General features: G+C 43.9%; 1 protein-coding gene across 1 annotated transcript in view; it reads left to right on the top strand.

The window, feature by feature from the left end:
- adamts17 (ADAM metallopeptidase with thrombospondin type 1 motif, 17) overlaps positions 1 to 17,792 on the top strand; it is a 448,852-nt gene that overhangs the window by 182,221 nt on the left and 248,839 nt on the right. The window contains exon 8 of the mRNA XM_034184238.1: positions 17,515 to 17,620. Coding sequence (XP_034040129.1) covers positions 17,515 to 17,620 — 106 coding nt within the window. The remainder of the gene's footprint in view (positions 1 to 17,514; positions 17,621 to 17,792) is intronic.

Genomic DNA, 17,792 nt, shown 5'->3' with positions numbered 1-17,792 from the left:
TGTGGCAGTTATGGTGTATCTAGTGTGACCGGCCTTCCACAGAGGCCTCAAGATGGTAGAAAACCCAAAATTGTACATGTTGTTCGTATCTTTGATTAGTTCACAATCAAATAAATATACCAGCTATTGTGTTGTATGATGGTTTTTGATATAATGGAACATATCTACACATTTAAATGATATGTTTTAACAGAATTTATAGTTGTTGAAAAAAATGCAAATTTTAACAGTGTCAGAATATACTGATACAACATATTTGCAGCATAACATCTTGAGATATGTAAGAATATATGGGAAAAATATGAATATGATAGTCAACTGTCCACATTGGTATCTGGGGTGACATATTTTGACACTTTTTCAAAATTTTTAAAAAATTTTTTCAGCAGCTATAAATGTTGTTAAAGCAACCTGGTGTGTCATTTAAAGCTAGGGTAGGTAACTGTTCAGAAACACTTTGTTATATTGGGTGAAATGTTCCATCTCTCCTAACAGTAGTCAATACATTATGTATTCAGAAAAAGTCATGTCAGTCACACATCGGTGATGCACATCAGTCCCGCATGTCTGTCACAGATGTAAGTCATTTTTGACCTGTAACCAATTTGAGAACTGGTCCCAGTACCCTGTAGTAACAGTTTGAGCAGTATGGGTGAGGAATCTCATCCAATCGTACTCAGGTTTGTGTTGTCAGCACTAGAGTCCTTCATATTGTCGAATCTCATTAGTACAAAATAAATCCCTGTCCCAACCTGTTTTTGGACTACACAGGGACTTGATCCCATAGACCTGGTGTGGCTTTGTGCCTGTTTTGCTGGCATCGGTCTGGATGTGTTGTCCACTCAGTGAGCCAACAAGGGATCAAAAGTGAATGCTGATCAATGTGGCGCTGGGGATCGTGGGTCTTTGTCCAAAAGCTTTGGCTTGACAAGTGCTGGCTTCAGTGTATCTTTAATGCTGCAGAAAATCTCAACACCACATGACCTCACTGTGGAACTTCACTGCTGATCTTTGTTTTATTCGGGGGGTTATGTCCAGTGTGGTGATGCCAGAGCATTGAGTCTCATTTAGAGGGGACATACATGGTGGCTTATCTGGACCGGTAAAAGCTGTTCACTAAGCGCGCACACACGCACATGTACACACAATGTGCAGACAGGACCACTTTCATTAAAGAAAGTATTTTATGTCCTTGCATTAAGTGATATTTGACGGTATGGCTCTGTTATGTGACCTCCCTCGAAGAGCCGCAGAAGACCCCCCAAAACAACCATACGACCGTATGGATGTTTTGTCGGTTCTCCAGCTGATAAGAGGAGCCAGCAGCACAATTCATGAGAAATTCAGTTAAACTGACTGACAAGGCTGCTTCAGGACGTACTGCCCTGATGTCCGAGTCCAGAAACCCACTGAAAGCAGGATACTCAACCTGGATGTTCACAGTCTATCACCATGATAAACCAGTGTGTGAAGATCATGGCTGTCCACAAATGCAAGATTTGTGTGGATCAATAACGTCACAACTAGTGCTTGTACCATGTGGGGTGTGTGCAAAAACAACAGTAGCACAACTGTGATGCTTCAGTAAAGTCTTGTGATGTTTCGGCACGTATGATGATGTTATGCGCTCTTTGGAATTGGAAGGAGTACCAAAGTTTGTCAGAGGTCGAGGTGAAGGGGAAAAAAAATTCTGAACATATTGAAAATTCAGCCATGGTTACAACTTCATGGCATAATGACTGAGTGTCATGGTTCACCACAGACACCCTCCTGCGAGTATATGGTTTAAACCATATGCTTCTGTTATACATATACAGTAGTGTTCAGAATAATAGTAGTGCTATGTGACTAAAAAGATTAATCCAGGTTTTGAGTATATTTCTTATTGTTACATGGGAAACAAGGTACCAGTGGATTCTCACAAATCCAACAAGACCAAGCATTCATGAAATTGGGCTATTAGTAAAAAAAAAGTAAAAAAAAAGTAGAAAAGGGGGTGTTCACAATAATAGTAGTGTGGCATTCAGTCAGTGAGTTCGTCAATTTTGTGGAACAAACAGGTGTGAATCAGGTGTCCCCTATTTAAGGATGAAGCCAGCACCTGTTGAACATGCTTTTCTCTTTGAAAGCCTGAGGAAAATGGGACGTTCAAGACATTGTTCAGAAGAAAGTGTAGTTTGATTAAAAAGTTGACTGGAGAGAGGAAAACTTATATGTGCAAAAAATTATAGGCTGTTCATCTACAATGATCTCCAATGCTTTAAAATGGACAAAACAAAAACCAGAGACGCGTAGTTGGGAGATAAGATATCCAGGGTATCTTCCCCCTGTTACATTGGCAGGGACTGTGCAAAAGCAGGAACACAATGCTCCCTCCCACTCTGGTCCCATGTTTGCCATCCAGACATTTGGACATCAGGCAGTCTTCAGCACCTTTCATAGCCGTCTGACAGCAGTTTGTGTCATCTACCTGTTGTCCACATATGCTTTGGATGCCATCATGCAGTTGTGGATGAGGTAATCTGGATGCGTTCTGTCACGGCTGACCACGCCTCTTTTCCTCACGACTGCATCCAATTATGACAATATTTGCCATTTCGGCCTACTTCCTGCACATTCTTGCTGTGTTCCTATACCCTTGACATGTTGGTTAAGTCCACACAAATGGCTTTGGGCAAATACTACGGTATCTATGGTATATATGATAACAAAAAATGTCAATTTATGTCTGATTTAGGGGCTGTCAGTTATAATGTGACAGAAATAAATAATCCTAAAAAAAGGGAAAAAGATGTTCATTCGGTTGAAAAAACGTAATTGCTCAATAAGGTTGTTACAGGAAACTCACTTAAATGATGTAGAACACAAGACATTGAGAAGAGACTTGGTTGCACAGATATCCTATGCATTTTGTTCAAATAACAGAAAGAGAGGAGTGGCAATTTTGATCAGTCCATTAGTTTTTTTTTTTTATTTCAGAGAGAAGCAAAGGATAAAAATGATAGATATTTACTCATTACAGAAACATTAGGTGGAATAGAGCTAACCATCATGAATATTTATGCTCCAAATGAAGATGACCCTGTCTTCTTTAAAGAAGTAGCATCTGTAATAGCAAGGGAAGCCAGAGGCACCACAGTTGTAGGGGGGGACTTTAATTGTATTTTAAATGTGAAAATGGATAAATTACCTTCTGATTATGGACCCCCTAGCAGGAAATCCAAAGCAGCAAAACACATGTTGGAAGAATCGGGGCTTGTGGATGTTTGGAGAGCCAACAATCCAACAACAAAAGATTTCACCTTTATGTCTGTGGTACACGGGTCATTGATCTGATATGCATCTCAAAAGAGAGCTTGCACAAACAAAGAGTCTGTTATTGAACCTAGTACCTTATCTGATGATGGTCCTGCAAAGCTGAAATTAAATTTAGGCTTTGAGTGGCACTTCACATACTGGTGAGTGAATATTTAATTGCTAGCTCACCCAAGTATCAAAGAAGAAATAATAATAATAAAAACACAATAAACATAAAATTCCTCCGACATAAAATTCAAGGAGAGTTTGATCTCATCCAAATTTTCACTGCTTATGTTTTTTTTTCTTTGTTTTTTTTTTGGTATACTGAACAGTTTTGAAGAAATTAAAATTTTATTTTAACTTCCGGGCAGCAACTACACTGTCTGACCGCAATGGGCCCGTCCCCGATGTTAAGCCACCGCTGGACCTCGTGGCTAAACAGGCCTAGCCAGAGCCCGGGTCTGGTGGTAGATGACTGCAGCCAAAGCCCAAGCCTGATGGTGCCACCACCACTCGCCAGTGCCTCCGATGCTCATCAGCTTCACCGTCGAAGCTTATCAGCTCCATCGCTACTGCTCGTAAGCTCTGCTGTCAAAGCCCGTCCAACGGCGCTCAACAGCTCTGCCATGGAAGCCTGTCAGCTTCGCTGCTGTAGCTCGTCAGATCAAACACTGTAGCTCAACAGTGCTGCTGCTGCTGGACTGCGTCACACTCTCTGAACTCCGAACTGCATCACACTGAATGAACTGCGTCACACACAAAAGATTAGAACATGTACACAAACCAACAAGAAATGAAAATGTATTGAAGCATTTAAGTCTGTAGAGCTTCTTTGGATGAACTTCTTGTACGCAAAGCCGGGGGAGTGCTTTGATACACAAGCCAAATATACTATGAGAAGGGAAATTGAGTGAGCAGGTTACTTGTCTTTCAACTGAGAAAAGAGCAGTCAAATCGCATTGTTCCTAGGATAAAACACCTAACACCTTTGCTTGAGGTCTCATGCGCAGAAGAAGTAGCTGAAGCATTGCAAGTTTTTTTTTTTTTTTTTTTTTTTTTTATACAAAAAGCTTTATGTTGCACAAAAAGAAACATAAAACAAAAGGAAATTGAAAGCTATGTTCAAAGACTTTAATTTAACGAAACTTCCTTTGGCTGAGGCGGATGAATTACTAGCTCTAATTCAAGAAAGTGAGATATAAGATGTTAACAAGTCATTGAAAATCAAATCAATTCCTCCCAAAATGAGACGTCCTGCATTCTTCATGAATTACATCCTGACATGCAGCACAGCCGGCTGCAAGAGCTAAGCTCAGATGTATGGAAAGACATTCATGCCAATAATGTCTGAAAGGAAATGCATTTGACAAAAACTACAGATTTTGTTTATTTTTACTTATGTTCAGAGATCAAGGAGCCACCATGTAGAGTTTATTTAGGTGCAGAGTTTAAGGATCCAGTGAGCAATTTCATATTTATTTACTTTAAAACTCAAAAAAATGTTGACATAGAAAACCTGCCACACCTACTTTTAGTACACAGAAAATTCACAAGCGGTATTGATAAGGGAACAGATAAGGAATCGGATCGATAATGGTATCGAAATCAAATCAAATCAATTTTATTTATATAGCGCCAAATCACAACAAACAGTTGCCCCAAGGCGCTTTATATTGTAAGGCAAGGCCATACAATAATTACGGAAAAACCCCAACGGTCAAAACGACTCCCTGTGAGCAAGCACTTGGCAACAGTGGGAAGGAAAAACTCCCTTTTAACAGGAAGAAACCTCCAGCAGAACCAGGCTCAGGGAGGGGCAGTCTTCTGCTGGGACTGGTTGGGGCTGAGGGAGAGAACCAGGAAAAAGACATGCTGTGGAGGGGAGCAGAGATCAATCACTAATGATTAAATGCAGAGTGGTGCATACAGAGCAAAAAGAGAAAGAAACACTCAGTGCATCATGGGAACCCCCCAGCAGTCTACGTCTATAGCAGCATAACTAAGGGATGGTTCAGGGTCACCTGATCCAGCCCTAACTATAAGCTTTAGCAAAAAGGAAAGTTTTAAGCCTAATCTTAAAAGTAGAGAGGGTGTCTGTCTCCCTGATCTGAATTGGGAGCTGGTTCCACAGGAGAGGAGCCTGAAAGCTGAAGGCTCTGCCTCCCATTCTACTCTTACAAACCCTAGGAACTACAAGTAAGCCTGCAGTCTGAGAGCGAAGCGCTCTTTTGGGGTGATATGGTACTATGAGGTCCCTAAGATAAGATGGGACCTGATTATTCAAAACCTTATAAGTAAGAAGAAGAATTTTAAATTCTATTCTAGAATTAACAGGAAGCCAATGAAGAGAGGCCAATATGGGTGAGATATGCTCTCTCCTTCTAGTCCCTGTCAGTACTCTAGCTGCAGCATTTTGAATTAACTGAAGGCTTTTCAGGGAACTTTTAGGACAACCTGATAATAATGAATTACAATAGTCCAGCCTAGAGGAAATAAATGCATGAATTAGTTTTTCAGCATCACTCTGAGACAAGACCTTTCTAATTTTAGAGATATTGCGCAAATGCAAAAAAGCAGTCATACATATTTGTTTAATATGCGCATTGAATGACATATCCTGATTAAAAATGACTCCAAGATTTCTCACAGTATTACTAGAGGTCAGGGTAATGCCATCCAGAGTAAGGATCTGGTTAGACACCATGTTTCTAAGATTTGTGGGGCCAAGTACAATAACTTCAGTTTTATCTGAGTTTAAAAGCAGGAAATTAGAGGTCATCCATGTCTTTATGTCTGTAAGACAATCCTGCAGTTTAGCTAATTGGTGTGTGTCCTCTGGCTTCATGGATAGATAAAGCTGGGTATCATCTGCGTAACAATGAAAATTTAAGCAATGCCGTCTAATAATACTGCCTAAGGGAAAAACAACAAATCCCCAGACACAGACAGTCTACTAGGTGAATTTTATAAGACCTTTATGGAGGAGATTGTGCCAGAACTTTGTCAGGTCTTTATTATGCTCTTGAGGAAAATGACCCAAAAAAGAGATGGTCAGAGGCCATAATAACAGTCACACATAAGAGGGGAAAGACCCACTGGACTGTGGTGCACATAGGCCAATTAGCCTACTGGGAATCATTACGTATTGGCAAATAAGATGCAGAAATACTTGGGGAAAATGAGCGCTGTAAAGCCCCTGTATCTGCTAATCAATCAAAAACAATATTTACGTTTTAACGGCATCTGCAGGAGTTTGACAAGAGTAGAAGTTGTGCAAATCAAGGAATATTTGTAGATCACCCTCTTTGCATTTGCAGGTTTTAATGAGACAAATTTAACTCCAGAGGAAGTTGGCTTTGAGTTCGCGGACGTTAGTGTGCACGCTAATGCGGCAAAATGTCTTGTAAATGAATCCAGAGATGTTATCAGGTTACAAAAACAGCATTTTTAGTTTTAGAAGTGTTATTTCTCACTTACTAGGTTTTTCATAGTACATGACAGAGGATATATTTACACACAAACAAAAGGGAGTTTTGCAGCTAGCTACCAGCCTATGATGCCACCATGCTAATGTCCGCAAACTGTCTTGTACATAAGTTCAGAGGTGTTATTAATTTTAATGTTAATACATATTTTTTTACTAGAATTCCAGCAGTGCATTGAGAGTTTGACACCCATTAGTAGGAATACCCTGGGTTTGGTCCTCATTTGCGTTATTGCTGTCACTCGCTTATTAAAGTTTGCAGTTTTGCTGCTTTGTTTAGTCGAACAAGAACCTTGTTTTCATTGTGGCGACACATCAACTCTTCAGCTACAATTGAACTCAGAGCGAGACTGCCTGATAGCATCACTTTTGGAAAATGACCAATCTGTAGACAGTCTGGTGGACAGCTTAAATTCAGCGGTCAAAACCACACTCGACATTATCGCTCTGCCTGTATTAACCCCCCCAAAAAACACAGGAGCCTTGGTTTAATGATTACTTGCATGGCCTCAAGCATAAGGCTAGAGGCCAAGAAGGAAAATGGCATAGTTCAAAACTAGAAATATTCTGCCTCGCGCAGCTTGATGCTATCTTACAACCCCAATTCCAATGAAGTTGGGACGGCGTTTCTGGATGTTGTTGATGTATGGCATTCACTTTGCATGGTAGAGTTTTAACTTTTAACATGAACTGTGTTAACTGACAGTGGTTTTCTGAAGTGTTCCTGAGCCCACATGGTAAGATCCTTGACACAATGATGTTGGTTTTTAATGCAGTGCCGTCACAGGCATTCAGTGTTGGTTTTCGACCTTGCCGCTTACATGTAGAAAGTTCTCCAGATTCTCTGAATTTTCTGATTATATTATAGACTGTAGATGATGGAATCACTACATTTCTTGCAATTGAACAATGAGAAACATTGTTCTTAAACTGTTGGACTTTTTTTCATGCAGTTGTTCACAAAGTGGGTTAGGGTTAGGGTTACCTGTAAGTCGTTTTTTGAAAAGAAAATAGATGTCATTAGGTTAAACATATCCCAGCATGCCTTAATCCATCCACTACACCCTGTTATCGAGGTGGATGCCATCACTAAGGTATTGATTCCACTTGTCGATCCGATTCTTTATCGATTCCCTTATCAATACCTCTTGTGAAGTTTCTGTGTGCTAAAAGTAGGCTTTACAGCTTTCTTTGTCAACATTTTATTGAGTCTTAAATTAAATAAATCTGAAACTGGTCACTGGATCCTTGATCTCTGCACATCAATAAAAATAATTGAAATCTGTATATGGTCACTGGATCCTTGATGTACATGATGGATCTTTGATTTCTGGACAGAAATAGAAATAAACAAAATCTGTAGTTTTTGTCAAACGCATTTCCTTTTGGATATTAATGACACAAATGTAACTCCATAGCCTCTGAGCTGAGCTCTTGCAGCTGGCTGCCCTGCACATCAGGATGTAATTCATTTAAAAAACAGAGGACGTCTCATTTTGGTGGAAAAAAAATGGTTTTGGTTTGTATTATAACATTTGGAAAGAAGTCATTTTATTTAAAATGGCAATTCCCTTTGACCAAAAACAAATCAATGTAAGCAGGTAGCAAGCGGTGCAACACGATTTCACTCATCATTTGAATCAATGCACACTGAATGAATCGATGCACTTGCATCGCGCACGTTTGTATCTAGATACCGATTCATATCGATTAATCTCCACATGCCTATACCTGACCAGTCATTCTCACTGTGTATAGCAACACTACCTCTAACCTTAGTGACATGAAATTTGGGGTTCCACAGGGGTCCATCTTAGGCCCCTTGCTTTTCTCCCTTTATATAGCACCCCTTGGGCACATATTGCAGTGTTTTGGGATTATCTTTCATTGCTATGCTTATGATACTCAGTTATACATGCCAATAACTGCTGGTAATGTCATCCACATAAAATCCTTGCATCAGTGGAAAAGCTGGATGTCTAGCAATTTACTACTTTTGAACTCTGACAAGACTGAAATGATGGTTCTTGGTCCAGTGAGACATCAACATCAATTTGACCAGTTAACGCTTAGCCTAGGCTCATGTGTTATACATCACACTGAAAAAGTGAGGAACCTTGGGGTAATTTTTGATCCTATGTTGTCCTTTGACCTCCACATTAGAGATATTACGAGGACTGCTTTCTTCCACCTGCGAAATATAGTGCTGGAGTACATCCTCAGTTGAGGTCAACAGAGTCCCATCCTTACTGTAGACAGCCTGGATGGTTCCCCGTTTTCCCCTCCTGAGGTACATTAGAAGCACCTTGGTGCCAATCGAAAGTCCTTCTCCATAGTTGCTCCGAACTCCTCCCACACCCACTGCTTTGCCTCCCCCACAGCAGAGGCTGCTCCCCTTCGGGCCTGTTGGTACCTTGCAACTGCCTCTGGAATCCTCCAAGATAACATATCCCGGAAGGACTCCTTCAGTCGGACAGCTTCCCTGACCACCGATGTCCACCATGGTGTTCCAGGGTTGCCGCCCCTTGAGGCACCTAAGACCTTCAGGCCTCAGCTCCTAGCTGCAGCTTCAGCAATGGTAGCTTTGAACATTGCCCAGTCTGGTTCAATGCCCCCAACCTCCACAGGGACGCTAGAGAAGCTCTGCCAGAGGTGTGAGTTGAAGATCTGTCGGATAGTGGGTTCCTCCAGATGTTCCCAGTTCACCCCCACTATCCGTTTGGGCTTTCCAGGTCTGTCCAAAGTCCTCCCCCACCCTCAAACTGTGATCAGTTTACAGCTCTGCCCCTCTCTTCACCTGAGTGTCCAGAACGTGCGGCCTCAAAACAGATGATACAATCACAAAATCAATCATCGATTTTCAGCCTAGGGTGCTCTGGTACCATGTACACTTATGATGTCCTGGGTATGACCTAAAACTACATCCGGCAGTGAGGTCTCTGTTCGGTAGTTCAGAGATTTGAGGAGAATTGGCGCTACCTCTTAATCACTATTGTGCTTGGGTCGCCCTTAGGCAAGGTGTAGCAACCACCAGCCTTCCCGTGTCAAGGGCTACTGACACACTGTTTTTGCTGGCAGTATATAAGTCGTGGAACTGTCAAGAACCGTGGGCCTGACGGAGTGTAACGTCATCCCGACACTAAACAAATACACGCACAGGCGTCTCCTTGCCTAGCCAACTGTTTCGTTGCCATCTGCCTTCTACTCCAAGTCTTTTGGCGATCGGGAATGAGCAATGGGGGCAGGATTGTGAGTCTGGGAGCCCTTAGTTTCAGACCGGCACGGAAGCAGTAGGTGCTTGATTCAGTTGTCTGACTCCTCGGACGAAGCAGGAGGATCCTTCGGCAGCTACACCCGTGACTGAGCAGCCCTTTTTAGGACCCACTCTGCTCACCCTGAATAAGGAGGGGGCTAGAAAAGGTGCCCTAAACATAGCCTGCTTCAATTTCGCCTGTCTGGGTAACTGCACCCAGAGGGTCACCACTGTGCGGTCAAAACAATGAGAAGATTCTGAAAATCAGCACGTGGAACGTGCACACCCTAATGGACACCACCAACACAGACCAGCCAGAAAGAAGAACCGCGCTGGTCTCGAGAGAGCTCGCCAGGTATAACTTGGACATCGTTGCCCTGAGCGAAACAAGAAGACCAGGAGAGGGTCAACTGAGGGAAGAGCTGGGAGGATACACATTCTTCTGGAAAGGACTCCCCGAAGAAGAATGCCGGATCCACGGTGTTGGCTTCGCTATCAACAACCGCCTCCTCCCCAAGCTGACTGAACTCCCGCTTGGGGTCAACGAACGACTCATGACACTCCGACTCCAACTCACATCCCAGCAGCATGCATTCATCATCAGCGCATATGCTCCCACCCTGGATGCTTCTGATGAAACAAAAGAAGCCTTCTACCAGTGTCTCGAAGGCATCCTGGCAGCAATCCCCACATCCGACAAGATCATCCTCCTCGGCGATTTCAACGCCAGAGTCGGTAGAGACTACCAACTCTGGGACGGAGTCATCAGAAGGAATGGTGTCGGAAAGTGCAACGACAACGGAACCCTGCTACTCACCAAGTGCACCGAACAACACCTGGTCATCACAAACACCGTCTTTCGACAGAGAGAGAGTTTCAAGGTCTCTTGGCAACACCTCCGCTCCAGGCACTGCCATCTGCTGGACTACATCATCGTCCAAAAGCGGGATCAAAAAGATCTCCTCCGACCAAGGCGCTCACCGGCGCAGATGACTGCTGGACAGATCGGAAGGAACGGTGTCGAAAAGTGCAACGACAACGGAACCCTGCTACTCACCAAGTGCACCAAACACCGCCTGGTCATCACAAACACTGTCTTCCGACAGAGAGAGAGTTTCAAGGTCTCTTGGCAACACCCCCACTCCAAGCACTGGCATCTGCTGGACTACGTCATTGTCCGAAAGCGGGATCAAAAGATGTACTCTTGACCAAGGTGCTCACTGGTGCAGACGACTGCTGGACAGATCATCGGCTCATCTGCTCCAAACTCAGGCCAAACATCAGGCCAAAGAGAAGACCAGGGTTCAAAACTGCCAGGAAGTACAACGTTGTGAAGCTACAGGCCGACTCGCTCAGGAGCTGCCAGCACAGTTTTCAGCCCCAGTTTCAATCCACTGAGAAAAACTCAAGATGTCCATCAGTGCCACATGCCAGAACACCCTTGGCTATGACCAGAAGAAACATCAGGACTGGTTCGAAAACAACGACCACACACTGCAACAACTTGTGGACAAAAAGCGCAAAGCCTTCCTGGAGTTCAAGAAAGATCCCAAGTCCAACGCAAAGAGGGCTCTACACCAACAGAAGAAGGCAGACATTCAGAGGGAAACCTGAAATCTGAAGAACAAATGGTGGACAGACAAAGCCACTAAAATTCAAGCCCTCTCTGATAGAAACGACACCAGGGGATTCTTCTCTGCCACCAAGGCCATCTACTGCCCATCCACCCAGGGTCAAGCCCCGCTCCGAAGCAAAGATGGCACTAGACTCCTGAAGACCAAGACGGAGATCAATGCAAGGTGAAAGGAGCACTTTGAAGACTTACTGAACATCAACCCCATCATCGATGAGGAAGAGGTTCTCAGCCTTCTGCCCAAGCATGACATTGTTGAACATCTTGCCAGAGTGCCAAGCTTCCAGGAGACAAGCCAGGTGATCCATGGACTGAAGAACAACAAGGCCCCTGGTCTGGACGGCATCCCTGCTGAGGTCTTCAAACTGGGCTTACCACTCCTGCAAATGCAGCTGCACCAGCTCATCGTGAAGAGGAGATCCCAGCGGACCTGAGAGACGCCATCATCGTGACGATCTACAAGAAGAAAGGAGACAGGGCAGACTGCGGAAATGTTTTCAGAGTCAACTTTGGCGTCAAACAGGGTTGTGTCATTCTCCCCACCCTCTTTGTCATCTTCGTGGCTGCCATCCTCCACCTGACTAAAGACAGACTCCCAGTCCGGTATCTAATCAAGATCAGATACCGGACGGACAGGAAGGTCTTCAATCTGAGCTGACTTCAATCCAAGAACCTGACCAAGACAACATCTCTCTGTAACTTCGAGTACGCAGATGACAACAGCGTCACATCACACATGGAAGCAGGACTCCAGACCACCCTTGAAGCCTTCAAGTTTGCTTACACAAAGCTCGGCCTTCACATCAACCTGAAGAAAATGCAGGTTCTCCAGCAACTGTACCCAAACGATGCTAATCCACAACCTCCAACCATCGTACTCCAGGGCCAAACCCTCGAAAATGTCGACCGCTTTCCCTACTTTGGCAGCCACGTATCATCCAAGGCAGACATCGATGCAGAGATCCAGCACCGTCTTCAGTGCGCTGGCGCAGCCTACGGTAGACTCCGAGACCTCCAAACTGAGACCAAGATCAGAGTCTACAGGGCTGTTATAATCCCAGCTCTTCTGTACAGCTCAGAAACATGGACCACCTACCGTCGCCACATCAAAGCGCTGGAACGCATCCTCCACACCACCTGGGAGGACTACAGAAGAAACGTCAGCGTCCTTGAAGATGCCAAACTGTCTAGCATTGAATCTCTTGTCACCAAAAGCCAACTTCGCTGGACAGGCCACATAGTCTGGATGAATGAGAACCGGCTGCCGAAACAAGTCTTCTACTCTGAACTGGAACTGGGCCACCAAACCAGGGGAGGACAGAAGAAGCAATACAAAGATCTGCTCAAACTAAACCTGAAGAATTGCAACATCAACTGGAACACCTGGGAAACTGCAGCCAAAGATCAGCCAAAATGGAGAGCCACCATTCACCTTGGCACTCAGACATCGAAGAGGCTAGGACTTCCTACACAAAAGAGAAAATAAGAAGAAGAAAAGAGGGACTTCAAGACTCCAACAGGCAGAAACTCCCACCAACTACCACCTGACCAACCTGCGGGAGGCAGTGTGCTATGTGACTGGGACTCCTAAGTCACCTAAGAGTCCATGCCAACAACTAGATGACCATCATCCTCGGCAACGAGGGATAGCCACGACGACGACACTTATGACCATCCTTATGTTCGAACATGGTGTTTGTTATGGACAGTCCGTGACTAGCACAAAAGTCCAATGACAAATGACCATTCGGGTTTAGATCACACCAAATCACACCTCTCTAAGTGTCTCTGTCATTGCCCATGTGTGCGTTGAAGTCTCCCAGCAGAACAATGGAGTCCCCCACCGGAGCCCCATACAGGACTCCATTCAGGGACTCCAAGAAGGCCGAATACTCCGAAATGCTGTTCGGTGCATACGCCCAAACAACAGTCAGGGTGGAGATGGAAAGCCCACGTTGCTTTTTCGGGCTGTGCCGACTGGGCTCCGTGGCAAGCCCAGCCACCAGGTGCTTGCTGACGGGCCCTACATCCAGGCCTGGCTCCAGATGAGGGCCCCGGGCTTTCTCTGGGCCGGGTCACGTTTCCTCTGCCTCATTCTTTCATGGTGTCTTGTGAACCATTCTTAGTCTGGCCTCTCGCCTGAGACCAGTTTGCCATTGGAGACCCTACCAGGAGCACAAGGCTCCAGACAACACAGCTCTCAGGTTCATAGCGGCACACAAACCTCTCCACCACGATAAGGTGATGGTTCCCAGAGAGCACACACATGCACACACACACACACACATATATATATATATACAGTGAGGAAAATAAGTATTTGAACACCCTGCGATTTTGCAAGTTCTCCCACTTAGAAATAATGGAGGGGTCTAAAATTTTCATCTTAGGTGCATGTCCACTGTGAGAGACATAATCTAAAAAAAATACCTCAGAAATCACAGTGTATGATTTTTTTTTATAATTTATTTGTATATTACTGCTGCAAATAAGTATTTCAACACCTGTGAAAATCAATGTTAATATTTGTTACAGTAGCCTTTGTTTGCAATTAGAGAGGTCAGACGTTTCCTGTAGTTTCTCAGGTTTGCACACACTGTAGCAGGGATTTTGGCCCATTCCTCCACACAAATCTTCTCTAGATCAGCCAGGTTACTGAGCTGTCACTGAGAAACACAGAGTTTGAGCTCCCTCCAAAGATTTTCTATTGGGTTTAGGTCTGGAGACTGGCTAGGCCATTCCAGAACCTTGATATGCTTCTTATGGAGCCACTCCTTGGTTATCCTGGCTGTGTGCTTTGGGTCATTGTCATGTTGGAAGACCCATCCACGACCCAGTGCTTTAACTGAGGGAAGGAGGTTGTTCCCCAAAATCTCGTAATACATGGCCCCGGTCATCCTCTCCTTAATACAATGCAGTTGTCCTGTCCCATGTGCAGAAAAACACTCTCAAAGCATGATGCTTCCACCCCCATGCTTCACAGTAGGGACGGTGTTTTTGGGATGGTACTCAGCATTCTTCTTCCTCCAAACACGGTGAGTGGAATTAAGACCAGAAAGTTCTATTTTGACGACATAACTTTCTCCCATGACTTCTCTGAATCATCCAAATGGTCATGGGCAAAGCTAAGACTGGCCTGGACGTGTGCTGATTTAAGCAGGGGAACCTTCCATGCCATGCATGATTTTAACCCATGACGTCTTAGTGTATTACCCACAGTAACCTTGGAAACAGTGGTGCCAGTTCTCTTCAGGTCATTGACCAGCTTCTCCCATACAGTTCTGGGCTGATTCCTCACCTTTCTTAGGATCATTGATACACCACGAGGTGGGATCTTGCATGGAGCCCCATTCTGAGAGAGATTGACAGTCATGTTTAGCTTCTTCCATTTTCTAATAATTGCTCCAACAGTTGATCTTTTTTCACCAAGCTGCTTGGCAATTTCCCCGTAGCCCTTTCCAGCCTTGTGGACGTCTACAATTTTGTCTCTGGTGTCTTTGGACAGCTCTTTGATCTTAGCCATGTTAGTAGTTGGAGTCTTACTGATTGTGTGGGGTGGACAGGTGTCTTTATGCAGCTAATGACCTCAAATAGGTGCTTCTAATTTGGAATAATAAGTGGAGTGGAGGTGGACTTTTTAGAGGTGGACTAACAGGTCTTTGAGGGCCAGAAGTTCTTCTGATTGGCAGGTGTTGAAATACTTATTTGCAGCAGTAACATGCAAATAAATTATTAAAAAATCATACATTGTAATTTCCGGATTTTTATTTTTATTTTTTTTGGATTATGTCTCTCACAGTGTACATGCACGTTAGATGAAAATTTCAGACCCCTCCATGATTTGTAAGTGGGAGAACTTGCACAATCGCAGGGTGTTCAAGTACTTACTTTCTTCACTGTGTATATACAATTTTTTAAAGAAATCTTTGGCTATGTGAATCGATCTGTGGGATTTAAAACGAGAATTGATTTAAAATCTGCAAATCCATTTTTTTCAGCCCAGCACTATCACTGATGGCCATATTTGATGGCCTCGGGTAAAAATGGACAATTGTTATAAGATATTTAGAAAAGTAACAATACTGTCTCTGTTCATCTGGGTGAGATGATTCTTTTTAATTTTTTTAAATTTATTTTTTATGTTTTTATTCTATTTTTTCTTATTATTGTGGAATACTTGGACCGACATAGAAGATTCCTTCACCTCTTTATTATTTGTGTTGTGATCTGCCTTGGTCCTTTGCCGTCTCTCCTTTTGTGTGTTGTTCTTCTGTTTCCCCTCCAGGTGGCGTGCTGCAGAGCCGAGGAACACCTGCGATTCATCATCTCCTCGCACCTAATGCTCATGAGCTCCTGATCCTGAGCGGACTACTTAAACCCCACTTCTGAGCTCAGTCTTTGCCAGAATCTTCCCTGACCTTGACCTCGCCAGATTCCACATTGATTCTTCATGATCGTTATGGCGTCTAGCAGCTGACTTAGAACTGGTGCGGACCAGGGGAATCCGACTTTAATTAAAACAAAGGATCGTTCCTGCTGCTTCCATGCGCTCTGACGTCTGAGCTTCCCGTAGCTGATCTCAAGGTAACCTGGCTACCTCTAATTTCCGTATTAGAGCTCGTTGATCTTTTGGTGTTTCCACATGCCTTCCTGCACGGCTTGCATGCTGCACTGCTCCTGGCTCCCACACTACTACCAAGCACTACGTCACTTTGGAACTCATTTGCTCTCAGCTTCAGAGCGCACAGCTCTGCCACGTTCAGCTAAGTTCCTGCATGACTCTGAGTTTGTGAGATCCCATTCTCATGCTGCTCCTGTTTGTGACTGAGCATGACCAAGAACTTTGTTCAAGAACCATTACCAAGAACTGTTTCCAAGAACTGTATGAAGTCATATGCAGAACTGCTAAGAACTTTCCAAGTCAATTCTGAAGCAAAGTCCTGCTTAATTGGAGCTGTGTCATAAGATGCGCAGCACCTGACCTCTGACCTCTGAAGATAACTCATGAACTGTGAACAATTCCTGAACAGTGAACCTAATAATCTTTATTTCTAAGTAATCTTTATTTCCTGAACTGTGAATGTGCCTACAGTGAACTGTTTATTATTAACAGCTTCTGGCGTTACGAGTGCAATCACTCATGTCTGTTCTCCTTGTCCTCCTAGTTCCTCTTCCTCGGCTCTCTGCATCCCACCTGGCTCCGGTTCCAGCTCCATGTAGTCCAGGACTCCATCTTGTTTTCGGACTCCCAAATCTGGCCCTGTGTGCTCTACAGCTCCCAGATTTCCACCGCTACAAGCGGGCCCTGTCTCAGCTCTGCAGGCAGCTTAACCAGCTCAGCACTTTATTTATTCCTTGTTGTGAATAAACCTCTTTTCATTCACAACCAGTTCTTGTCTGTGCTCCCAGCGTTTGAGTCCATCACCTGTAATGGTCCTGTCCCGTCCGGACCTCTAACCACAACAATTTGATTATTTTTTTACTTTGTCAATTTGATACCAATTTGAGTATTTGTACTTGTGGCACTGTGTGAGACTCTGTCAAGGAACCTGTTCTAATACATGTTCAAAAAAAGGAAAAGAAATATCTCACGGGTTATTTCTGTACTGAAACAAGTACAACTAAATGTAAGAATCACGTTTTCCATAGATCTCAGCTTTTTTTCTGATTAGAGGTGTGCGTGTGCATGTGTGTGTGTGTGTGTGTGTGTAAAATTCACAATAATGAGTAAAAACAGACCTATGAACACAGGAATCAGTCATCTAATTGTTGTGACTTTGATAAAGTGTGTGTGTTCAGTGTAAAGCAGTCTGCGGTCAACATTGTCCTGTTGCTGTGTTACAGGTATCGCATATCTGGGTGGTGTTTGCAGTCCCAAGCGGAAGTGTGTTCTCACAGAGGACAATGGACTCAACTTGGCTTTCACCATTGCTCATGAGCTGGGACACAAGTAGGTTGGAATTGCTGATCCCCTTTCATGTCCCTGAAGGCTGCTGTCAGTGGCTCCTTTCTGTAACTTCACATTTGAAAAGGTTTTTTTTAAGGTAATTTATTGTAAATCAAGCACAGAATTTCCACGGCCCCACCCACAGCCTCTGCAGATGTTTATGTGCTGCATCAAA

Source organism: Thalassophryne amazonica, chromosome 2 (assembly GCF_902500255.1).
Source record: "Thalassophryne amazonica chromosome 2, fThaAma1.1, whole genome shotgun sequence".
Classification (NCBI taxonomy): domain Eukaryota; kingdom Metazoa; phylum Chordata; class Actinopteri; order Batrachoidiformes; family Batrachoididae; genus Thalassophryne; species Thalassophryne amazonica.
Note: the sequence above shows the minus strand (reverse complement) of the source record. Positions and strands in the feature narration are given on the sequence as shown.